At 35.3% G+C, this 27048-nt stretch overlaps 1 protein-coding gene and 1 non-coding gene across 2 annotated transcripts; one reads left to right on the top strand and one right to left on the bottom strand.

The window, feature by feature from the left end:
* Positions 1-2221: 2221 nt before the first annotated feature.
* LOC125369308 lies at positions 2222-27048 on the top strand (the record flags this gene model as incomplete). The annotated part of the gene is made up of 6 exons (XM_048371326.1): positions 2222-2447; positions 22370-23892; positions 24313-24579; positions 25027-25644; positions 25774-26543; positions 26694-27048. Coding segments are annotated over exons 1-6 (3759 nt in total), but the record flags the coding sequence as incomplete, so codon positions are not given.
* Positions 17012-17118, bottom strand: LOC112536271. Its single transcript, XR_003080317.1, has one exon. It is a non-coding gene; the product is annotated as a small nucleolar RNA R71 (small nucleolar RNA).

Here is a 27048-nt window from a genome sequence, read left to right as displayed (position 1 = left end):
CCTTTGTTTCAAGGCAAGAATGACCAAGAGCTTTATTTTGAATGGGAAAAAAAGGTTGTGCTAGTATTTAATTGCCATGGTTATTCTGAAGAGAAGAACGTGAAGCTACCTGCGATTTAATTCACTGATTATACAGTGGTTTGGTGGGACCAACTTGTGCTTTCAAGGCGACGGAATGGTGAAGGGCCAATTTCCACATGGGAGGAGATAAAGAGGGTCATGAATAAGAGGTTTGTTCCTTCTCACTATTATAGAGAATTGATAAGAAATTACAAAGTCTCGTGGAGGGATCTAAGAGTGTGGAGGACTATCACAAAGAGATGGAAATAGCCATGATTAGGGCTAATGTGGAACAGGATAGAGAGGCTACTATGGCTCGATTCTTACATGGTTTAAAGTGAAATATTGCTAATATGATTGAATTGCACCATTAAGTGGAACTTGAAGATATGGGACATATGGCCACTAAAGTGGAGAGGCAACTCAAGAATCAAAGCAACTCCAATAGATTCAATTAGGCTTCTACATCTACATGGAAACTGAATTAGAAGAAGGAGGAAGTCAAAGAAAGGTCAAGATATGAAAAAAGCCAAAGGATTCAAAGTAGTTCACTATAAAAACTTCCAGCAAGGCTGAGAACACCTAATTCAAGGATAAGGGACATCAAATTCTTTTGGTGGTTGGGGTTAGGACACATAGCTTCTCAATGTCCTAACAAAAGAGCCTTGATCTTGAAGGATGATGGTGGAGTGGAGACCGAGAATGAGGAAGAGGAAGATATGCTGCCACTTGAGGATTCAAGTGATATTGAGATGCCAGTAAGTGAAGAGATGTTAGTGGCACGAAGAGCCTTGAGTGCACATGCCAAAGTAGATGAGGCACAATGTGATAATATTTTTCATACTAGATGCCATGTAAATAACAAATTATGTAGTATGATTATTAATGGGGGTAATTGTATAAATGTTGCTTGTGCTGAGTTAGTTGAAAAGCTTGACTTTTCTACTTTAGCACATCCTACACCTTACAATTTGAAATGGATAAATGATTATGGAGAGATTAAGGTGACTAAATAAGTTTTAGTGTCTTTCTCTATTGAGCGTTATAAGGATGAGGTCTTATGTGATGTCGTACCTATGCATGCGGGTCATCTTTTTTCAGGGCGTCCTTAGTAATATGATATGAGAGTAGTTCATGATGGATACACTAACTGGAATTCTTTTGTAATGAATGGAAGGCCTATTACTCTTATTCCTTTGACACCTAAATAGGTGTATGATGATCCTATGCGTATGAAAGAGTGAAAAAAGAAAATAATCAAGAGTGAAAAAAGTGAGAAGGCCGAAATTTTAAAATTAAAAAAAAGGAGTGAGTGAAAGGTAGGTTCAATTAAGAGTGAAAAGAAAGAGGGTATGCACATGAGTGAAAATAAAGAGAGAAAGTGAGCTTTTATGCGAGGGAGAGTGAGATCAAGAGAGCTTTTTATTCCAATTAGCCTCTGAGGGTAAGCACTATTAATCTTGATTCTTCCCTACCTAGTCCTGTTCTTTCCTCGTTATAGGAATTTGGTGATGTGATTCCCGAAGATGTGCCTAATGGTTTACCACTTATTAGGGGAATTGAGCACCAAATTGACTTTGTACCTGAAGCTTCAATTCCAAATAGACGAGCCTATAGGAGCAATCCCGAGGAGAAAAAGGAACTTGAAAAGCAAGTTTAGGAGTTAATGACCAAGGGGCACGTGAAGGAGAGCATGAGTCCATATACGGTTCCTGTGTTACTAGTACCTAAGAAGGATGGATCTTGGTGAATTTATGTTGATTGCCATGCTATCAACAATATTACTGTAAAGTATAGATGTCCCATTCCTAAACTAGGTGACAGATTAGATGAATTTTATGAATCTTGTATGTTTTCTAAGATAGATTTAAAGAGTGGATATCATCAAATCTCCATGAGGGAAAGGGACGAATGGAAAACCACATTCAAACAAAATATGGGTTATATGAGTGGTTAGTTATGCCTTTTGGATTAACTAATGGATTGGCTGTCTAGAAATCACGTTATAGTTGATTGTTCAACGAAGGAAGTAAATATGGATATAGATGGGGAAATAAAAACTGTGTTTACGGGTGATAGGAAAATTATGCCTACATGTTTGATTTCGACTACTACTGCTTTGCATTTAATGAAATCTAGATGTGATGCTTAACTTGTGAATATGGTAGACACTACAATTGTTATTCTAGGAGTTTCAGAGTTACGGATAGTTAGAGAATTTCTAGATCTATTTCCAAAGGAATTACCAGGGTTACCACTTCAGCGAGAGGTAGATTTTGAAATTGAAACTATTCCAAGAGTTGCTCCTATTTCCATAGCACCTTGCAGAATGGCACCAACAGAGTTGCAGGAATTGAAGAAGCAACTTGAGGATTTATTGGAGAAGGGTTACATTCGATTTGTGATAATTGGGCATAACCAACAGAATTACAACAATAATTACTTACTAACATCATAAATATTTAAAATAACATATACTTAAAAAATTAGACGATTAAGAACACATAAATCCAACACAATAATACAACATCTACTATACACACACACACACACACACACATATATATATATATATATATATATTTATATATATATTCGATTTAATTAAAATTACACTATACTCAAATTAGTTATATTTTTTTTCAATTTGGATGAGACACTTTCAACATTAGCTGGTATATTTTAGGTAGAAATCAAGGGCTTATTTATACTTTTTAGATATTTAAAATTATTATGAGATTCTTAAAAGGAAAAATCTACAAAATGACTATAATATTGGTCTTGATAGTAAGATTAGATCTTTATGTTTCTTTTGGAATATTTATAATGACCTTAAACTATTTTGGAAAGATAGCTCTTAAACTCTCTCATTTATATTTGACTATTAAGTCAAATAATTGAAAGCATAAGGCGATAAATACTTGTTGAGAGTTTCTTTTAAAAGGACACAATTAAGAAAACTTATATTTGTTCTTTGAAGTGTAGAAAAAAAAAGAGAAAACAACAAGGCAGTGGTTAAGAGTAGACAACAAGCATCAGAACCTAGAAAAATAAAGAACACATACTTAAAAAATTGAAAGGCAATAAATAAAATTATTTGTTTACACCAATTACTAAATAACATTTTTATGCATTTAGTGTACAAAATTAAAAATTCAAAACAAATGAAAAAAAAATATTAACCTGCTATTGATAGGGTTGGTATTTGGTAAACCTATGATTAACAATATAAACTACGCTACCAACATAAGTAATTAAGTTTCACCGATCATCCAATACAATCTATGAGTCAAAGAGGATCAACCAAAAAAATATCTCAACAGGATTAACAAAAAAAAAAGAAATTAAGCTAAAATGAAGAAACTTGATTATAATAATATCTACCAATAATCAATAAGGTGGCAAATTACTTGCCCACATCATCAGTTTCTAAGGACACATTAACACAACAATTAAAAAAGAAAGAAAGAAAAGGAGCCCAATTTATATTTCTTGCCTCCCTACTGATAGTGATAATAATAATAACAACAACAACAATAATAATAATAATAATAAATAAATAACATTTGAGAAATTTATTGCTCGAGCCCAATTTATATTTCTTGCCTCTCATTTATATTTAACTATTAAGTCAAATAATTGGAAGCATAAGGTCTTTTAAAAGGACACAAATAAGAAAACTTATATTTATTTTTTCAAGTGTAGAAATAAAAATAAAGAAAAAGGAGAAACAACAAGGCAGTGTGGTTAAGGGTGGACAACAAGCATCAGAACCTAGAAGAATAAAGAACACATACTTAAAAAATTGAAAGCCAATACATAAAATTACTTATTTACACCAATCACTAAATAACATGCTTATGCATTTAGTTATAATATTAAAATTAAAAATAAATAAGAAATATTAATTTGCCTATCGATAGGGTTGGTATTTGGTAAAGCAATCATTAACAATATAAACCTGCCTACCAACATAAGTAATTAAGTTTCATCGATCATCCAATACAATCTAGGAGTCAAAGATAATCAACTAAAAAAAATGTCTCAACAAATTAACAAAAAAAAAATTAAGCTAAAATGAAAAAACTTGATTATAATTTATCTACCAATAATCAATAAGGTGGCAAATTACTTGCCCATATCATCAGTTTCTAAAGATTCATTAACACACCTATTAAAAAAGAAAGAAAGAAAAAGAGCCCAATTTATATTTCTTGCCTCCCTACTAATAGTGATAATAATAATAATAATAATAATAATAATAATAATAATAATAATAAATAAATAAATAAGATTTGAGGAATTTATTACTCGAAGTCAACCATCTCTACCATCCTTCTCTTTCGTCGTTCTCTCCTAAATTATTACATTCGAGATCAACAATAACCAAATTAATTTTAGGTTTTAAGAAATTAAACGAAACCATCAAGTTTCATTTCCATTTAAAGTAGCTTTCCGTATAAAATAAAAAAAAATTATTATGAATTCAAAAAAATTAACTAACCTACACCAACTATGAGACGTGAGATAGGCAGCGGTGGGAAGTTAAGGAAGGAAGGGAAGTTATAGTTATTTGAGGAAGAAGGTTAATATAATTAAAACGATAGAGTCTTGATTTAAAGTGTCTATAATTTATAAAAGTTAGCGACAAAAATTACATGAAATTAGTGACGGTTTGAAAAATCATCGCTAATTCATGTAGAAAATTGTACAAATTTAAATATTTACGATAAAAATAAAATAGTCGGTATATTAATCTTTTATAAGAATTTAGCAATGGTTTGACAATTTACCGATAATTTCATGTAAAATAAATTGTAAGAATTTACATATTTAGTAATAAAAGTAATATAGTAGGCAAATCAATTTCTTTTCCATGAGATTAGCGATGGTTTGCATTATCATCTGTAATTTCAAGTAAAAAAATTATAAGTTATATATTTAGTAAAAAAATGTAATAGTTGGTAACTCATTTTTTACATGAATTTAGTGAGAGTTTGAAAAATCATCACTAATTTTATTTAAAAAATTGCAAGAATTTATTTATTTAGCTACAAAAGTGAAAATAGTTAGTAAATTTTAGCAATTAGTTTAGTGACGACTGATTATAGTCGGTAAATTTTCTTTCTATATCGCTGGTAATTGGTTGCTAAATTATAGCACTAAGAGATAGTGACTTAATTATGGACGGTGCCATCGTTGTTAATAAATATTTGTCACAAAATAGTCGGTAAATTCATCGGTACGCAAATGAAATATTTATTTGTAAAAACCATTAGTGAATAGTCGGTACTTTTACTAGTTTAGCTACTAACTTGAATCCATCGGTAATTTTTAGTCGGTAAACTGTAACTTTCTTGTAGTGTGTGCCTCTCTTTCTAATTTCTGTCTAGTATGATAGTTTGATTTTATTTGGAGAGCATAAACATAAGTGTTGAGCGAATACGCATGGAAACATCAATCATAAGCAGCAATCCAATGCATGGACAAATGCGAAGAAAGAAAATTAGTTGATCTACTATTGATATCATTCTCCAAATAATCACGAACGAATCTTTTGGAGAAAAGAGTGAACGACGAGAATTGAGGTACATCCAAATTTTCTTATTCATGATTTGCACCATTGGAATCTCCCTCATTCCTTACTCCTCTAAAGATGAAGATTCTTGATGACATATAAAGATTGGCGTAAGGAATCATGGGAATGCAAATTCACAAGATTGACTGATGACATTAGGGATTACCTTGATGATCAAGCAGGACGAGATGTAAATCTATGCGTGTAAGGAAGAACTCATGTTATTTTCGATTAATCCAAGCATAATACTAGCCGTAATTCGAGCGCATATAATGAAGCAATTTAGGTTGGAGTAGTTTTAGGTAGGCCTATAAGAATTTACCTTTGTTTTTGTGAAGCTAGCTCATAAAATTTGAGACTACAGAGTTATTGCCTAGTCAAATTATGGGAATTTCATATTTCTACTTTGTAGGATATCAAGTTTTGGGTCCTTTCAAGTAAGACGAGATGCAAATCCATGAGTGAGCTTTGACTTTTGGTACACATATAATGAAGCAATTTCTACCGAAGTATTATTAGGTAGGCCCATGTAAATTTCACCTTGTTTTCATTAGGCTAACTCATAAAATTTGGAACTATGAGTGTTGTTCACCAGTCAACTCCCCTCCGATTCTTGATTTGACTTTAGTTTATTTATCTTTCTTCTTTATTTAATCATATTTAGCTTGTTCTTCTTATGGAATTAGGGTTCTCGCACAATGAAAATGAATGCAACTGAATATTTGAGGCAAGTGAGCATATTATTTTAGTCTTCTACATTGCGGAAAATCAAGTTATGGGTTCTTTCAAGAACTTTGCAGACTTATGAAGACTCGAGCTAGCGAACTAGACTTATCTCCCACATCCTTTCTTTCTTTTGTGTTCTTTATATACCATTATCTTTAAATCATTTCAATATGATCCTTATGTTGGCCATATGGAAGAGAATAAAGAACTTGTGATTTCTTTCCTTATCAGATATGAAATCCTCGCTACGTTCTCATTTTGTTTGTTTCTTTTTTGTCTCTTTTAAGATGTAAATCCACAAGTGTAAGGAGTAATCATGTTGTCTTTTATTAATCTAAGCATAATACAAGTTGGAATGCTAGTGTTTTGATGTTTGGAACGCATATAATTAAGTAATTTGGGTCAGAGTGTTATTAGGTAAGCCCACACAAATTTCCCCTTATGTTCATTAAGCTAGATCTTAAAATTTAGGACTGCGAGAGTTGTTCACCAGTCAACTTATATCTAGTCTTTGATATGACTTTAGTTTATTGATATTTTTTTTTCATATTTAGCTTCTAGTTTCTTCTTCTTATGGAATGGGTGCTTTCACACTATAAAAGCTACATGCAACTGAGTACTTGAGGCTAGTAAGCATATTATTTCAGTTGTCTACCTTGTGGAAAATCAAGTTATGAATTCTTTCAAGAACTCTATCGACTTATCAAGACCTATGCTTGCGAACATAAACTTATTGCTCAAGTCCTTCCTTTCTTTTGTATTCTTTATCTACCTTTGTATTAATAAAAATTCTATTTGATCCTTACCCTTAGCCATATGGAAGAGAATAAAAAACTTGTGATTTCTTTCCTTATCGAATTCGAAGTCCTACATATGTTATTATTTTGTTCGTTTCTTTTGTATCTCTATGTCTAGTATGATGGTTTGGTTTTATTTAGGGAGCATAAACACGATTGTTCAGTGAAAGCATGTGGAAGCGGCAATCGTGGACACTGATCAAATGCTTAGAAGAATACGAAGAAAGAAAATTAGTTGATCGAGTATTGATATCATTCTTTGAATGATCATCGACAAATCTTTAGGGGAAAGAGGGAAAGATGAGAATCAAGGCACGAACAAATATTCTAATTCAGGATTTACACCATTAGGTTCTCCATCATTCCTTATTCCTCTAGGCATGAGGACACATGATGACACAAGGATTTGCATAAGAAATAATGGAAACACAATTGATAAGCTTGACCGATGGCATTAGGGCTTTGCTTTAAGATTAAGCAGGATGACATGTAAATCCACACGCGTAAGGGAGAAATCATTATGTTATCAATGAATCCAAGCGTAACATAATTAGGAATGCAAGCTTTTTAGTCTTTGGGATGCATATAATTAAGTAATTTTGGTTTGCAGTATTATTAGGTAGGCCCACATGAATTTCCCCTAGTTTTTGTTAAGGTGGTTCATAAAATTTGGGATCTCCATCATTCATTGTTCCTCAAGGCACGAGGACTCTTGATGATGCAAGAATTACCATAAGGACTGGTTAACCACTCTCGTAGTCCCAAATTTTATGACCCAAATTAACAGAAACAAGGAAAATTTTGCCTGAGCATACCTAATGACACTCCGATCCAAACTACTTCATTATGTGTGTCCCAAACATCAAAACACTACCATTCTCACTTGTATTATGCTTGGATTTAGTGAAAACAATATCTCCTTTATATGCGTGGATTTATGTCTTATCCTGCTTGATCATGATATTAATCCCTAATGCCTCTAGTCAAGTTTTTTAATTGCACTCCCGTGATTCCTTATGTCTATCCTTGTGTTATTAGTAGTCCTCGTGCATAGAGGAATAAGGAATGATGTAGATCCTAATGGTGCAAATCATCAATAGAAACATTTGGGCGTGCCTCGATTTCTCGGTGTTCCCTATTTCCTTTGAAAGATTCGTTCGTGATCATTCGAAAAATGATATCGATACTCAATTAATTAATTTTGTTTCATCACATTTGTCCAAGTATTGGATCAGTTTCTATGATTGTTACTTCCATGCGCTTTAACTTAACACTCTTGTTTATGCACGCCAAATAAAACCAAATCATTATACAAGACATAGATTAGAAACAAAAGAACAAAATAAAAGAACAAATGAGAACATAGATAGGATTTCATATTCAAAGAGGAAAGAAATCACAAGTTCTTTTGATACAAATTAAACTAGTACAATGAATCCTACTCCAAGAAGGAATCCTAATCCAATAAGGAGTCCTAACTCTACTAGGAATCCTAATTCAGTAAGGAGTCCTGATGATATTAGGAGTTCAAGCAATAAAAGGAATCCTAATTCAACTAGGAGTCTTGGTTCGATTCGTATTGCAAGTCAATGAGCTTATCCAACACATTTGGGCTAAGGACACATCAAGGCTTGAATAATTGGATTTAAGTTCAAGGCTCATAAATCTAATTCAGTTTATTGGGCTTGAATGAATCTAATTGGGCATGAAGAGGGTAAAGAAGCTGAATTGGAGCATAAGAAGACTTTGGGCCTAACTTGTGGTATGAACCAAACTAGCATAACGAATCCTACTCCAACAAGGATTCTTGATGATGCAAATCCTACAAGCTTAAGGAATCCTAATCCAACAAGGAGTCTTGACTAAACTAGGAATCGTATTCCAGCAAGGAGCTGATAATATTAGTAGTTCAAGGAACAAAAGGAATCCTAATTCAACTAGCTGATTCAAATTACAAGTCGATGAGCTTATCCAAGACATTTGGGCTAAGAATACATCAAAACTTGAGGAATTGGATTTAAGTTCAAGGCTCATTAATCTAATTCAATTTATTTGGCTTGAATGAATCTAATTAGGCTTAAAAAGACCACATAAGTAGAATTGGAGCATATAGAGACTTTGGGCCTAACTTGGCTTATGTTCTAAGGCCCATCTATATGACTTATGTAAATTAGAGTTTTATGGCTTATTATGGGAGATCACAAATATATTTTAACCTAAATAGGACTTTGTTTTACTTATCTCTTTTTATTAGGAAGGTTATTCTTATCCTAGATAAGATATAAAACCTTATTAGTTAAGATTTAGGGTTTTCTAAGGCCTATATAAGGCTAGTACGAATTTTGATATAAAATTAAGTTAAATTTGAATGATAATTGGTATTTTTAGGTAGGCCCACAAGAATTTACCCTTATTTTTGTTAAGCTACCTCATAAAATTTAGGACTGCAAGAGTTGTTGCGCAGTTAACTCCTCTTTAGTTCTTGATTTGACTTCAGTTTATTTATCTTGCAATATTTATTTATTCATATTTAGCTTCTAGTTTCTTATTCTTATGAAATGAGGGCTTTTGCACTATGAAAACCGTATGCAACCGAACATTTGAACCTAACGAACATATTATTCCAGTTTTCTACCTTGTGGGAAATCAAGTTATAGGTTCTTTCAAGAACTTTGTGGACTTATCAGCACTCGTGCTAGCAAGCATAGACTTATCACTCACGTCCTTCCTTTCTTTTGTGGTTTGAATCTACCCTTGTGTTAAAATCAACTCGATTTAATCCTTAAGCTTAGCCATATGGAAGAGACCAAAGAACTTATGACTTCTTTGCTTATCGGATCTGAGATCCTACTTATATTCTCATTTTATTTATTCCTTTTTTGTCTCTCTTTCTAATCTCTGTCTAGTATGATGGTTTGGTTTTATTTGGGCAGCATAAGCAAAAGTGTTGAGTGAAAGCGTGTGGAAGCGACAATCATAGGCACCGATCAAGACTTGAATAATTAGATCTAAGTTGGATTCAAATGCCATAAATAATGAATTACTTGATAAGACTGAATTAGCTCTAAACAAGAACTAAGAATAGAGTATAAACTCATAAAATATATTAATCATCAATCAATCAACTTAGAAGTTCATACTAGTCTTTTATAGCCTTTAGAAAACCCTAATTTTAAGTTATTAAGAAATTACAACTCAAATAGGATAGAGATACATATCCTAACTAAAATAGATAACTAAAAACAAAGTCCTAATTCTCTCGAATTACAATATAGCCGCCCATTAGGAGTAAGAAGCCCTTGTTTCTTTAAACCACACGCATGGGCCATCTTTGGTAGAGCTAACTAGGCCCGAACTCCCTTATATGCTCCTTTATGCTTATTAAGCCCATATTAGATTTTTTCAAGCCCAATAAACTGAATCACATTAATAAGCTTTGAATTTGAATCTAACTCTTCAAACCTTGATGTGTCCTTAGCCTAAACATCTTGAATAAGCTCACTGAGAGCATCTTTTATCTTCTTAGCTTTGGACTTTATAATTGGGCCTCTATGGATGTGAAGTGGATCTTGAATTCTAGTTGAAGTACGATTCCTTGTATTGGAGTAGGACTACTAGTGCCAATAGGATTTGCATCATTCCCTCCTTCTTTAGCATGATTCGTCCTCAAATCATCACCTATGTCAAAATCAAAAAGAGAAACATCAGCAACATTAAAAGTAGCACTAATTCTGTACTCATTGGGCAATTCCAATTTATTATTAATCCTTTCAAGAACTTGAGATGGACCATCTCCTCGAAGAAGTAACTTGGAACCCATTTGTAAAGGAAACCTTTCCTTGCGCATGTGCACCCAGACCCAATCACCGGGTTCAAAAACAACCTTCACACACCCTTTGTTGGCTTGTTAAGCATAAAATTTATTCTTTCTTTCTATATTTGCACGCACCTTCTCATGCAAACTCCTCATAAAATCTGCCTTTTTCTTTCCATCTAGATTAACATGTTCACTCAAAGGTAAAGGAATCATATCTAATAGAGATAAAGGAATAAAACTATAAACAACGTCAAAAGGACAGAATTGAGCAAATGAATGCACACTATGATTATATGCAAACTCTATATTCGGCAAACATTCTTCCTAAGATCTTAGGTTCTTTTTAACCATACTACGCAACAAAGTACCTAAAGTCCTATTAGCTACTTCAATTTGACCATCAGTTTATGGATGACATGTAGTAGAAAATAATAACTTAGTTCCCAACTTTCCCTACAAAGTCTTCCAAAAGTAACTTAAGAACTTTGTATCCCTATCACTAATAATAGTTCTAGGCATACCATGCAAACACATAATTTCTTTGAAGAACACGTCAGAAATATATGTTGCATCATCAGTTTTATGACGTGGAATGAAATGAGCTACCTTAGAGAATCTATCAACGAAAACATATATGAAATCATTGTCACACCTATACCTAGGTAAACCAAGCACAAAATCCATAGAAATATCAATCTAAGGTGAACTAGGCACGGGCAATGGTGTATACAAGCCATGGAGTTTAGATTTAGGCTTTGCTTGTTTAGAAACAATGCATCTATCAAAAAATCTAGCGACATTTGGCTTCACATTAATTAGGCCAATAGAAAACATCATGCAAGACTTCTAAAGTCTTAGCAATTCCAAAGTGCTCCATTAAACCACCCTCATGAGCTTTCCTAACTAATACCTCATGCATAGAAAATATGAGAATACACAAACTATTTTCTTTAAATAAAAATCCATCATGTCTATAAAACTTATCAAAAGCACCTTTCTCACAAGCATTAAACACATTGCTAAATTTAGAATCATGCTCATAAATTTCTTTGATGTGCTCAAAACCAAAGGAATTTGGCATTCAAATTAAAAGGAAGTGCATACCTTCGAGATAACGCATCTGCAACAACATTATCTTTACCTTGCTTATATTTGATCACATATGGAAAGGTTTGAATGAACTCACTCCATTTAGCATGGTGTTTGTTATGCTTATTTTTCCCTTTCAAACGTTACAATGACTCATGATCTGTCTGAATCACAAACTCTTTAGGCCAAATATAATGTTGTCATGTCTCTAAAGCTCTCACCAATGCATACATCTCCTTATCATAAGTTTGGTAGTTCAAGGCTGCCCCATGGAGCTTTTCACCAAAATAAGCTATAGGCCATCCTTCTTGCATAAGAACAGCTCCAACAATTCTGGAAGCATCACATTCAATCTCAAAAGTCATGTCAAAATTAGGTAAAGCAAGTAAAGGTGCACTAACTAACTTAGATTTAAGCAAGTTAAAAGTCTTTTCTTATTCCCCACCCTTTTAAATCCCATATTCTTTTTAATTACTTCTGTTAAAGGTGTGGCTATGCTAGAGAAATCCTCAACAGAACTCCTGAAAAAACTAGCTAAGCCATGGAACGATCTTACATCCCCAACACTCTTAGGTTTCAGCCAAGACTCTATTGCCTTAACCTTTTCAATATCAACTTCTATTCCTTTAGGACTCACAATAAATTCCAAAACACTAGTTTATTAGTGCAAAAAGAACATTTAGCAAAATTGATATACTTCTCTTTATGTAAAACATCAAGTACCATGCGCACATGTTCAACATGCTCATCTACAGACTTGCTATAAATCAAGATGTCATCAAAATAGACAACCACAAATTTTCCAATAAAGCACGCAAAACATGGTTCATTAATCTCATAAAAGTGCTAGGTGCATTAGTCAAGCCAAAAGGCATGACTAACCATTCAAACAAACCATACTTTATTTTAAATGCGGTTTTTCATTCATCACCCACCTTCATCCTAATTCGATGATAACTAGATCTTAAATCAATTTTAGAAAAGATAGTCGACCCATAAAGTTCATCTAACATATCATCCAAATGAGGAATGGGATGGTGATACTTTATCGTAATCTTAATGATAGCACGACAATCAACATACATATGCCATGTTCTATCCTTTTTTGGTACAAGTAAGACGAGCATCGCACATGGGCTCATAATTTCTCTAATCAACCCTTTGGCCATTAAATTTTCCACTTATCATTGCAACTCCTTCGTCTCCTCATGATTACTTCGATAAGCTGGTCTATTTGGGATTAAAGCGTTGGCTATAAAATAAATTTGATGCTCGATTCCCCTTATTGGTGATAATCCTTTAGGCATCTCTTCGGGGTACAAGAGATTGAAATACACTAGGCAAACTAGTGCTTTCTTGGTAAGTGCTTAAATAGGCGCCCTTGTATAAAAATAGAATCATGGGTTACTTTGACAGAAAAGCTCTCTTCACCTTACCCTCTTTTGCATAGAAATTGCCTTTTTTCTCACAACTCACAATCACACTCTCTCCTTTTGCATGCGCCTCTCTCTCTTTTCTTCTTTGCACATCACCCTTTTTCTCTCCTTTTTCCTCTCTAGGCTCACATCTCTCATGGCTTTTCACACAACTCTCCTTTTCTTGCACTTTTAACTCTTCTTCCCTCTCAAGCGCTTTCTCTCTCTCTTTTAGCACCTTCTGATCCTCATAAACTTGCTTAGGAGATAATGGTATAAGTGTAATAGGTTTGTTGTTAATCATAAAAGAATATCGATTTGAATATTCATTATGTATAAGTCGCCTATCATATTGCCATGGACGTCCTAATAATATATAACTTGCATGCATAGGAATGATATCACATAAAACTTCATCATGATAACTTCTAATAGAGAATGATATCAATGCTTGCCTATTAAGCCTTATTTCCCTACAATCATTCAACCATAACAATCTATAGGGTTTTGGATGTTTAGTAGTAGGTAAATGTAACCTATCAACTAAACTAGCACTAGCAATATTGGTACAACTTCTCCCATCTATAATCAAGCTACATACCTTATCTTGGACTTGGCATCTAGCATGAAAGATGTTCTTTGTTCAAACTTTATTCTCTTCCTTTGTTTGCATATTACGAGCACGTCTTATAACAAATAACTCACCATTAGGCCCAATTTGCTCATCTATGTCACTTGCATCCTCAAGCTCGGGCATGCGTTCTTCATCATCATCACTATCACTCTCAATATCACCATTTTATATAGGCACCATTACACACCTATTTGGAGATTGTGATGCAATATGTCCTCGCCCTAAACATTTAAAACACTTAATATCTCGAGGTCTAGTGTTAGAAGTTTTAGGTTTACCTTTCGTTTTAGTGTTGCCCAAATCTTTCCCATTCCTGCTAATATATACTTTTGGCATGGAAAAGCTCTTGTCACTATCTTTCCAATTTGGTTTCCATATGGAAGTTGTATTTCCTGAATTGTACCTAGTCGTTTTACTCTTTAATTGCTTTTCAATCTTGATGGCTTTATGTAGCATGTCCTCCATCTCAATATATTCTTGCACTCTAACACATCAGTAATGTTCTTATTCAATCCACTCAAGAACCGTGCCATAGTTGCCTCTCTTTCCTCCTCTATGTTGCCTCTTACTATTGCAATTTCCATCTCTTGATAGTACTCCTCCACACTTTTAGATCCTTGTACGAATCTCTATAGTCGATTGCATACATCTCTATAGTAATGTTGGGGTACTGATAAGCATCATACTACACATGTTTCATGCCCGATTGTTTACATTTTTATGCATGATTTATCCCATTTTATGCTAGAATCACCTGTCTTTTGTTTCCTTTCTCGTTTCAGGTCATTTTCGAAGGACACCATCAATAATCGAGGGAAATACGTGTGATTACGGACCAAAATCCATCAAATTGGGTGAGAACTAGCACCCCGAGGGTTGAACACGGCCTGGACTCCGGCCGTGCTGAATTACCAAGAGGCTATCCCTAATTGTGCCATTTCAGCACCACTTCCGTAGCCACCACGGCCTCTAGCACGGCCTGTGGTGGCTCAGCACCGGCTTGGGCATGGCTTGGAAGGAGTCAGCACAACAGATTCCACAGATTCAAGACCTCGACTCGTACTTTGAATCATTACTGACGGACTCGTCTTTGAATCATCACAGCCTGGACTCCGGCCATGCTAAATCAACTATATAGGCAATTTTGAGTTCTTTTGGAGGGGGACGATTTTTGGACTCAATTCCAAGACACACACTTAATTAATTATTTCCTATACCTTAATTGTAGACCTTGAGAGATCAATTTCATCAATTGAAGGAGGGATTTCACTTGTTCCAACATCGAATTGAAGATCAAGACAAACTTTGGGAGCATTCAAGAGGCAACTAGGGTTTGAGATTTCGAATTTGCAAATTTAGGGTTTCTCATTCAGCTTGAAAGAGAAGGGTGTACATGCCTTTAATTTGTTTTTCCTTATTTTGTTCCCTAATTGCTTTAACCATGAACATGAGTAGCTAGATCTTTTGAATCCATTAGGGTTCACCTTTATTGATGTATTATGCTTAATTGTTAGTTTTTATAATTGTCATTCTTGCAATCTTCTTGCTATTCAGCAATAAAAGTTTGATTCAGTTAATTTGAGACGTTGGATTAATTGTTTATTAGGTTGTTTCTTGACATTGAGAAATGCTTGTTACAACTGGACATTGAATAGTAAGAACTGGTAGTTAACACTTAGAGATAAGGTTGATTTACTCGCCGGATTAAGAACTAATAACTCTTAATAGTTTTAAATCATACTTAATGCTAATCTGTAGTAATCCGATAGGAAGAGATTCCATTAGGTTAGTGCAGGTTTAGGAATCAGTAAGCTCCAGAGAGGAACAGGAGTTCAATTGAGTTTAGGCATGGGTAAGCAAGATCGGCAATCCATAAAATCCATCTTTAGAATTCCATCACTTAGGCTCCCTTTTGGGTTTGTTTCTCTCTTTGCAATTGTCTTTTGATTATCCATTGTTCTTCATTTACTTATTTGCACTCATAACCATTGGTACGTACGTTAGAACTTTCACACCCTATTTCGGACTAGATAACATAGCAAGCGGTAGTAACTTTAGGTTCACCCGATCTCCAGGGATACGACCTTGATACTCACTAGTGCTAGGCTGCATCGGTAGGTTCACTGCCTTAGGTGTAGGTTGCATAAAGAGCCCATCAAGTTTTTGGCGTCGTTAGGGAACACAGAATGTAGTGAACTAGAGTGAATTGTTTTGTGTTAATTTAGTCATTATTTGTTTATTCATTTATTCTTTATTTTTTATTTTTATTTTTTTTATTTATTATTTATTATTTATTATTTATTATTATATTGTTTTTGTTGATTGGTGGTTGTGTGGACTTTCGGTTTCAGGTAGTTTATGACCAAGAGCTCAAACTCGAATCTTATAGAGCCTCTATCTGATCCAGAACGATCCCTCAGACTATTAAGGAAGAGGTTGCAATTAGAAGAGGAGGAGATTGAGGTTGAGGTACCTGTGGATAGACTAGACACGATGGAAAACCATGACCCCCAGGCCAACGATGATCAGAGGACGATGTACGAGTTTGCTCGACCATCTTTAAATGGGACGAAAACGAGTATAGTCAGACCTGCTGTAGCGGCCAATAATTTTGAGATAAAGGCCAATGTTATCCAGATGATCCAGCAAAGCATGCAATTTGGAGGATTGCCCAGCGAGGATCCCAATGCACATATCTCCAACTTTTTGGAGATTTGTGACACATTCAAGATAAATGGAACAATTGATGATGCCATTAGGCTGAGATTGTTTCCATTTTCCTTGAGGGACAGAGCAAAGAGATGGCTGCAATCCCTTCCACAACAAACGATCACTACCTGCAAGGCGTTGGCTGAAAAATTTTTATATAAGTATTTTCCTCCCGCTAAAACTGCTAAACTTAGAAATGACATATCTTCTTTTGTGCAGTTTGATGATGAAAGCATGTACGATGCATGGGAGAGGTTTAAGGATCTTTTGAGATGCTGCCCACATCACGGATTGCCAGTATGGATGCAGTTCGGACCTTCGGTACGGGTTGAACCTTGCACGAGGCGAGATGGTGGATCTTTGCGGCGGTGGGGCGCTAAGCGAAGGCGGCGGGCTCGAACTTGATAGAGGAAATGGCCATGAACAACTATCGGTGGCAATCCTCTAGGAGCCGACCAGGAAGACAGGGAGTGGTCAACCAAGTGGACTCTACAACCTTGGCGGCTCAAGTGGAGCTTCTAGCCAAGAAGATCGACCAACTCCGGATCTTGGGTTCATGCGGTGACGTTGGCTCGCGAGTTTTGTGGTGGCCCGCATTAAAGGCGAATCTTGTGGGAGGTATGTTTGCTTCATCTTCTACTAGTTTTCCATCTAATTCTACTATGTCTTCTGATGTTGAACAGGTTGATTATATGGGGAATGCCCCAAGGCAGCAGAACGATCCTTACAGCAATACATACAACCCTGGGTAATTTGATAAGCATCCTACTACACATGTTTTCATGCTCGATTGTTTACATTTTTATGCATGATTTATCCCGTTTTATGCTAGAATCACCCGTCTTTTGTTTCCTTTCTCGTTTCAGGTCATTTTCGAAAGACACCATCAATAATAGAAGGAAATACGTGTGATTACGGACCAAAATCCATCAAATTGGGCGAGAACTAGCACCCCGAGGGTTGAGCACGGCCTGGACTCCGGTCGTGCTGAATTACCAAGAGGCTATCCCCAATTGTGCCATTTCAGCACGACTTCCATAGCCACCACGGCCTCCAGCACGGCCTGTGGTGGCTCAGCACCGGCTTGGGCATGGCTTGGAAGGAGTCGGCCTGAGACTCCGCAGTTGAGCCTGGACTCGGCCGGAATCATCACTGACTGGACTCGGCCGTCTTTGAATCATCGACTGGACTCCGGCCATGCTGAATCAACTATATAGGCAATTTTTAGTTCTTTTAGAGGGGGATGATTTTTGGACTCAATTCCATGACACACACTTAATCAATTGTTTCCTATACCTTAATTGTAGACCTTGAGAGATCAATTTCATCAATTGAAGGAGGGATTTCACTTGTTCCAACATCGAATTGAAGATCAAGACAAACTTTGGGAGTATTCAAGAGGCAACTAGGGTTTGAGATTTCGAATTTGCAAATTTAGGGTTTCTCATTCAGCTTGAAAGAGAAGGGTGTACATGCCTTTAATTTGTTTTTCCTTATTTTGTTCCCTAATTGCTTTAACCATGAACATGAGTAGCTAGATCTTTTGAATCCATTAGGGTTCACCTTTGTTGATGTATTATGCTTAATTGTTAGTTTTTATAATTGTCATTCTTGCAATCTTCTTGCTATTCAGTAATAAAAGTTTGATTCAGTTAATTTGAGACGTTGGATTAATTGTTTATTAGGTTGTTTCTTGACATTGAGAAATGCTTGTTATAACTGGACATTGAATAGTAGGCGGTAGTTAACACTTAGAGATAAGGTTGATTTACTCACGGGATTAAGAACTAATAACTCTTAATAGTTTTAAATCATACTAATGCTAATCAGTAATCCGATAGGAAGAGATTCCATTAGGTTAGTGCAGTTTAGGAATCCGGTAAGCTCGAAAGAGGAATCGGGATTCAATTCAGATTTAGGGTAAGCAAGATCGGCAATCCATAAAATCCATCTTTAGAATTCCATCACTTAGGCTCCCTTTTGGGTTTGTTTCTCTCTTTGCAATTGTCTTTTGATTATCCATTGTTCTTCATTTACTTATTTGCACTCATAACCATTAGCTGGTACGTTAGAACTTTCACACCCTATTTCAGACTAGATAACATAGCAAACAGTAGTAACTCTAGGTTCACCCGATCTCCAAGGATACGACCTTGATACTCACTAGTGCTAGGCTGCATCGGTAGGTTCACTGCCTTAGGTGTAGGTTGCATAAAGAGCCCATCAGGTACAAATCTCTTCTTCATTATGGTTTTCATCTCTTGCCAACTAATAATAGGTGCTTCTCCATTTCTCTGCCTACTAAAAAAAATTGATCCCACCAAATTATATCATCATCTGTGAATTCAACAACTACGAGTTTTACCTTTTTCTCTTCGGAGTAGTTATGACAATCAAAGATGAAATCTACTTTCTTTCCTCATTCCAAGTATGCTTTAGGATCGGCTTTGCCTTGGAACTTGGGAATCTTCATCTTTATATTTCCAAAGTTGTTATCTTGCCTTCTATGCCCTTGTTCATTATCATCAATGGACTCATCATCATGATTATCATGCCATCTCCCTCTACAAATTTGTCTAAGTGCGTGTTGGTTTATGTGGTTGGCATTGTTGTTGGGGCCATTTTGATTTGTTTCCACCCTCTCCACTCGATCACCAAATCTTGAAGTTGCCTCCTTATACACTCCAAATGCTACATAACTTGTAACATGGCTGGCTCCGACGGATCAACCTTAATGATACGAAGATGGCTAACTTGTGCCAAACCCATATTCAATGTTGATATCTTCACCAAGGATTGTTCACCTAATCAAGCAAAAAAAAACTCTAACTCCCAACAAGACCCTTAAATAACTTATACTTAAGAACCTTAGTTATAAAGAATTAAAGGTTGTTTAACATAAACAAAAGTTTAGCTTAAATTAAGTTTGTAAAATATGAAGCTTTCACTTGATAAATTCACTAAGTTCATAAAAAACAAGAGAAGAGAATTAACTCCAAAATAATTAATATTCAACAACTCCCTTTATATAGAAATTTGTACTAGCTTATATAGGCCTTAAAAAAACCTAAACTAAAAAGATAACTTAAAACAAGACTCCTAACTATTAAAAGACTTCTTTAAATTAGCAAATACTCCTACAATTCGTCCAACCCTATGCCATATAATAAACATGACATTTGGGCTTAGGTAACATGTAATAAGGGCCCATTCTTAAGTATTGGACTCTAATTAGCTTGACTTGTTTATTTTGGGCCTATTTTGACATTTCATGTCTCCATATATTAAATTAAGTTGATAAGAGTATCTTAAGGCCCATTGTCTAGATTAAACCAAATCTCACTTGGACTTTGGATCTCCAACCCAAGCTTCAACTCTTGCTTTGTGAACACTTCTAAAGCATCCTTGAACTTCTTCATGTGAGCTCTAGTCATTGATCCATCATATTTGAGTGGCTGTGTACAATCCCAGTTAGATTAGGATTCCTAGTTGGAGAAGACTCCTAGCTTGAGTGGGATTCCTAGTCAGAGTAGGACTCCTAGCTAAATCAGGATTCCCAGCTTCACTTGAACTCCTAATATCATTAGGGCTCCTTGTTGGATTAGGATTTTCATTTGAATTATAATTCCTTGTTCAAGTATGATTCATTGTGCTATATGGATTCTCATCATTCCCCCTTTCTTTGAAAAGATTTGTCCTCGAATCTTGTCCGAATATTGTGAAAGAAACAAATAAATAATCTCAAAGAATAATACAAGCTCATTATCGACGAGCAAATCATTCACAAAAGTCATTAAAGGAACTTTAGAACAAATAATATTTTCAATGCCAATAAAATCGACATGCTCAAACAACTCCATTGTATCAACCAACACAATCTCACTCATCACTAACTCAACTTTTGCCTCATCTTCGACAATGATTTCTTCAATTTTGGACTCACTTAAAGGTGCCAAATTGTTGTCTTCCTCACTATCTTTAATAATCACATCTTCAAATTCTTCATTGATATCAATAGAGAAATTTACCTTCTCTACATCATCAATATTAGTTTCTAAAGATGGCTTAGACTCGGCTTTATCTTCAAGATGATGTGAATCCAAGTTCAAAGCTTAAAGAGATCCAAGATCCATTAATAGTACAAGAAGGCCCAATCACAAGGTCCAAATCCAAGAAGCTTGAACAAGCCATATTGGGTTTAATTAGGGACATTTGGAACGCCCAAGAACTTCAACCCAATAAGGCATCCATGGAGGCCCAAGGAATAATATTTAACTTGTTTTTATGTTAATAAAAATTAGGGTTACATGTAGCCACCATACAAGTTAATGTGGTAATTAATACCAAGTAATGGCTATCAATGTGGGTAGTGGTTATTAAGAGCCACCATATACAAGTTAATAGGGTAATTAATACCAAGTAATGGCTATTAGTGTGGATAGTGGTTACTATGTGTGTGAGTCTATTTTAGTAGTGTGTGCATGGACTTGTACTCTATATAAACAAGTCCTTTTCTCTTTCTTTTAGAGCATGATTGAATTTGATATATGAAATTTTGTTTGAGTTTTATTGTGAGGAATTTTGTCTTTAATTTCTTGCTTGAACTTTGCGACTTATCAAGCTTTATTCTAGCTTGTGGTGTCAAAATCTAAATCTTTGTTTTCTTGTTATTTATCAAACTTTCTTGTTCGTGGCATAAGAGGAAATTCAAAGTCTATCTTAGTATCTTTATCCTTGTTGGTAAAGGGGTTAAGTAGCATCCATCTTCTTACTTCAATCTTTGAACGATCCGAATTTGTGGATTAAATTGGTAGTTTCTAGTTTTCTTCTAATTCAACTTATCATAGTATTTTTGCTATTGGGGAGTTTATTGATGAAACCTACAATTCCCATCATAAGTGGTATCAGAGCATTGGCTTGAGATTGAGGTTTGCGTATCCAATACTATCTTTTAATTCTCAATATCTTGTGTTCATCTTATATTTTGCACCTTTTGTCATCTATTGTTCTTGTTATTATTATTATTTTTATCTTTATTCTTCTTATCTCAAGATTTTGTTTGCATATATCAAAAAAAAAAAAAATCGTCCTGAAAGAAAAAAATTGTTATATTTGATATTTTTGTGTTAGATCTCAGAGTACATAAAAAGAATTTTGACTCTTCATATTCCATTGATATCTATCTTTATAATTCTGTCTCTTTGTGTTCTTGATGATCTATCTTTGTTATTCATTTCTATTAGCCTATTTGTTACAAATTGTTCATTTCTTTAAGCCTACCTTATTATTTTCTTGTTAGCCTACCTTTTTGTTTTTTTTTTATCATTGATTACTACATTCTTGAAATTTTGTTTGATTGAGAAACTTAGTTCATCTAAGAAATCAAAAGGCAAATTTGAGAGGTAAAAGGCAAGAGTGTGAGATCATTAGAAAACAAAAAGCCAAAATTGAGTGTAAACACGAGTGGTATACATCAATTTTGAGTGAAATACGTGAGAGTGTTGTGAGATTGTTTCTTTCTATTTTCTTTTGTTAAAATTTTAGGTTTTACAATCATGTCAAAAGACACAACTTCTTCTTATACAAATGATCATGTGATTCAAGCTATGCAACAACAATTCGAAAGAATGTTTAATATGATGGCGGGAGTCAATGAAAAATTAGAGAAGCATGATGGCATCCTTAACCAATTACATGGAGAGCCTAGACAAAGGAGACGTCCACCAATTGACCAAGAGGACTATGAAGGAGAGGATGATTTGGATGATGATCAAGTCACCTTGTTGGGACAACGAATCAATCCTAGGAGACAAGCTAGGAGAAGACATCCAAATGATGATGTTGATCACAACCTTGGAAGCATCAAAATGAAGATTCCTTCATTCCAAGAAAGAAATGATCCAGATGTGTACCTTGAATGGGAGAGGAAAGTGGAACTCATCTTCGAATGTCATAATTATTCGGAGGAGAAAAAGGTAAAACTTGTCGCTGTTGAGTTTAGTGATTATGCAATTGTTTGGTGGGATCAATTTTGCAAGGAAAGACGTAGATATGGAGAAAGACCCGTAGAGTCTTGGAGAGAAATGAAGCAAATCATGAGAAAGAGGTTTGTTCCAAGCCACTACTACAGAGAGCTTCATCAAAGATTACAAACTCTAATGCAAGGATCCATGAGTGTGGAGGAGTATCACAAAGAAATGGAGAAGGCTATGATTAGAGCAAATGTGATAGAAGATCGTGAAGCTACCATGGCAAGGTTCTTGAGAGGGCTAAACAAAGACATTGTTGATGTTGTTGATTTGCAACATTATGTGGAGATTGAAGATATGGTGAATTTGGCCATGAAAGTGGAACGACAATTAAAAAGAGAGAGGTATGATTCTAAACCAAATATGGGTTCTTCTTCTTCTTGGAAAACTTCTTGGGGAAAAAAGGATGATAAACCTTTTACTAAGTCAAAAGTGGAAGAAACTAAACCTAAAATTGACTTGGGTAATAAGGGAAAGGGTGAGAATCAACCAGCCCAAACTAGGGGAATCAAATGTTTTAAGTGTTTGGGTCATGGGCACATTGCTAGGGAATGTCCAAATAAGAAAGCTATGATTCTAAGGAATGGTGATATTGAGTCGGAGAGTGAGGGGGATAGTGATGATGATATGCCTTCTTTAGAAGATTGTAGTGATGTTGAATGTGCTAAGGGAGATAATCTTGTTGTTCAAAGAACATTGAGTTTGCAAAATAAACATGATGTCCATAGGGAGCAAAGGGAAAATTTGTTTCATACTCATTGTTTGATTTCTAACAAGTTGTGCAACATGATTGTGGATAGTGGAAGTTGTACCAATGTAGCAAGCACTTTGCTAGTGGAGAAATTGAAGTTGCCTACTACCAAGCACCCAAGACCATACAAGTTGCAATGGCTTAATGAAAGTGGAGTTGTAAAGGTAAATAAGCAAGTTTTAGTTTCGTTTCAAATTGGTAGATATAAGGATGAGGTGTTGTGTGATGTGTTGCCAATGTTGGCCAGACATATGTTGTTGGGGAGACCTTGGCAATATGATAGAAGGGCTAGTCATGATAGATTCAAAAATATGTATACTTTGACTATGGATGGAAAAAGGTTTAACCTTGGACCATTAACTCCAAAACAGATTTTCGAAGACCAAATGCGCATCAAGCAACAATATGAAGAAATGGGTTCTTCATTGGAAAACTCTTTGGGAAGGGAAACCTTTGAGAGTAAAGAAAAAGGTGAGATGAGTGAACCTAAAAATTCCAATTCTCTTGACCAAAATGGAAAACACAAGGTGAGAGAAAACAAGGAAGGTTCAAATGAAAGAAAAATGAGTGTTTATGCAAAAATGAGTGATGTGAAGGAAGCTATGCTTTTGAGGCAACACATGCTTGTACTTATGTACAAGGAGATTTTGCATATTTCTAACGAAATAACCAATTGTTTGCCTAGTGTTGTTGTTGATCTTTTGCAGGTTTATGAAGATTTATTTCCGGAAGAAATTCCAAATGGTTTGCCACCTAAAAGAGGCATTGAGCACCAAATTGATTTCATACCCGGAGCAAGCATTCCAAATAGACCAGCATATAGATGTAATCCGGAGGAGACCAAGGAAATCGAAAAGCAAGTGAGTGAGCTTATGGAGAAGGGTTATGTTCGTGAAAGCATGAGTCCATGTGTCGTACCCGTCTTGTTAGTGCCTAAGAAAGATGGAACTTGGAGGATGTGTGTTGATTGTCGCGCCATCAACAAAATCACGGTGAAGTATAGACATCCCATTCCTAGGCTAGATGACATGTTGGATGAAGTGCATGGTTCATATTTGTTTTCAAAAATTGATTTGAAATCTGGTTATCATCAAATTAGAATGAGAGAAGGTGATGAATGGAAAACAGGTTTTAAAACTAAACATGGTTTATATGAGTGGTTAGTAATGCCTTTTGGTTTAACTAATGCACCAAGCACTTTCATGAGATTGATGAATCATGTTTTAAGAGCATTCATAGGCAAATTTATTGTTGTGTATTTTGATGATATCTTGGTTTATAGCAAAAATTTAGATGAGCATGTACAACATTTGACTTGTGTTTTTGATGTGCTTAGAGAAGAGAAGTTGTATGCTAATCTAAAGAAATGTTGTTTTTGCACTAATGAAATTACTTTTCTTGGATATATTGTCAATGACAAGGGTATTCATGTTGATCAAGAAAAGGTAAAAGTAATTAGAGAATGGCCAACACCCACAAGTGTAAGTGATGTAAGAAGCTTTCATGGTTTAGCTAGCTTTTATAGAAGGTTCATTAAGAATTTTTCTACCATAGCTGCACCTTTAACTGAATGCATAAAAAAGAATGTTTGTTTTAAGTGGGGAATTGAACAAGATGAGGCTTTTAACTTGCTGAAAGACAAATTAAGTTCTGCACCCTTGTTATCTTTGCCAAATTTTACTAAACCTTTTGAGATTGAGTGTGATGCAAGTGGCATAGGTATTGGAGGAGTTTTGATGCAAGAAGGCAAGCCCATAGCATTCTTTAGCGAAAAGCTAAGTGGAGCAAGTCTAAACTACCCTACATATGATAAGGAGTTCTATGCATTAGTGAGGGTTCTAAAGACATGGCAGCATTACCTTGGCTACAAAGAATTCATAATTCACACTGACCATGAGTCCTTGAAGTATCTCAAAGGACAAGGAAAGCTCAACAAGAGACATGCAAAATGGGTGGAATTCATTGAATCCTTTCCATACATCATTAAGTACAAGCAAGGGAAAGAAAATGTGGTGGTCGATGCATTGTCAAAAAGGTATGCCTTGATCTCTAAACTTGATGCAAAATTATTAGGATTTGAATACATAAAAGATATGTATTCTAATGATCCTGATTTTGCTAATGTTTATGGGGTATGTGAGAAAGGGGGTTTTGATAAGTTCTATAAGTTTGATGGTTTTCTTTTTCGGGAAAACAAATTGTGTGTGCCACAAAGTTCTTTGAGAGAGTTACTTGTGAGAGAGGCACATAGTGGAGGTTTAATGGGACATTTTGGGATTAAGAAAACTTTTGATATGTTGGGTGACCATTTCTTTTGGCCACACATGAAAAGGGATGTTGAGAGAATTTGTGAGAAATGCATTACTTGCAAACAAGCCAAATCCAAAGCAATGCCTCATGGTTTGTATACACCTCTTCCTATACCAAATGAACCTTGGGTAGACATTTCTATGGACTTTGTTTTAGGATTACCTAGGTCCAAGGGAGGGAGAGATTCTATTTTTATTGTTGTGGACAGGTTTAGCAAAATGGCACATTTCATTCCATGTCACAAGACAGATGATGCAACCCAAATTGCGAATCTATTCTTCAAGGAGATTGTAAGGCTGCATGGAGTGCCAAGGACCATTGTGAGTGATAGGGATGTCAAATTCCTAAGTCACTTTTGGAAGACTCTTTGGGGAAAGATGGGGACAAAGCTTTTGTATTCTACAACTTGTCATCCGCAAACGGATGGACAAACAGAGGTGGTCAATAGGACACTTGCAACACTTTTGAGGGCTCTCATCCAAAGAAATCTAAAGAATTGGGAAGAATGTTTGCCACATGTGGAATTTGCTTACAATAGGAGTGTGCATGGTTCAACAAATTGCTCACCCTTTGAAGTTGTGTATGGATTCAATCCATTGACTCCATTAGATTTGCTACCATTGCCATTGGACAAAGCTAATTTAGAGGGGAAACAAAAAGCTGAATTCATCAAGACTTTGCATGAGAAGGTGCATGCAAACATTGAGAAGAAAACACTCCAATATGAAAAGCAACACAACAAAGGGAGGAAGCAAGTCATTTTTGAGCCTGGAGATTGGGTGTGGGTGCACTTGAGGAAGGAAAGATTTCCTAACCAAAGGAAATCAAAGCTTATGCCAAGAGGAGATGGTCCTTTTAGAGTGCTTCAACGCATCAACAACAATGCCTACAAGCTAGAACTTCCAAGTGAGTATGGCAATGTTAGTGCTACTTTCAATGTTAGTGACTTGTCTTTGTTTGATGTAGGTGATGAAGATGATGGAGCTGATTTGTGGATAAATCCTTTTGAGGAAAGGGGGAATGATGTGAATCCAAGTTCAAAGCTTACAGAGATCCAAGATCCGTTAATAGTACAAGAAGGCCCAATCACAATGTCCAAATCCAAGAAGCTTCAACAAGCCATATTGGGTTTA

Source organism: Ricinus communis, chromosome 2, assembly GCF_019578655.1.
Source record: "Ricinus communis isolate WT05 ecotype wild-type chromosome 2, ASM1957865v1, whole genome shotgun sequence".
Lineage (NCBI taxonomy): Eukaryota > Viridiplantae > Streptophyta > Magnoliopsida > Malpighiales > Euphorbiaceae > Ricinus > Ricinus communis.
This window is presented reverse-complemented; position numbering and strand designations above follow the sequence as displayed.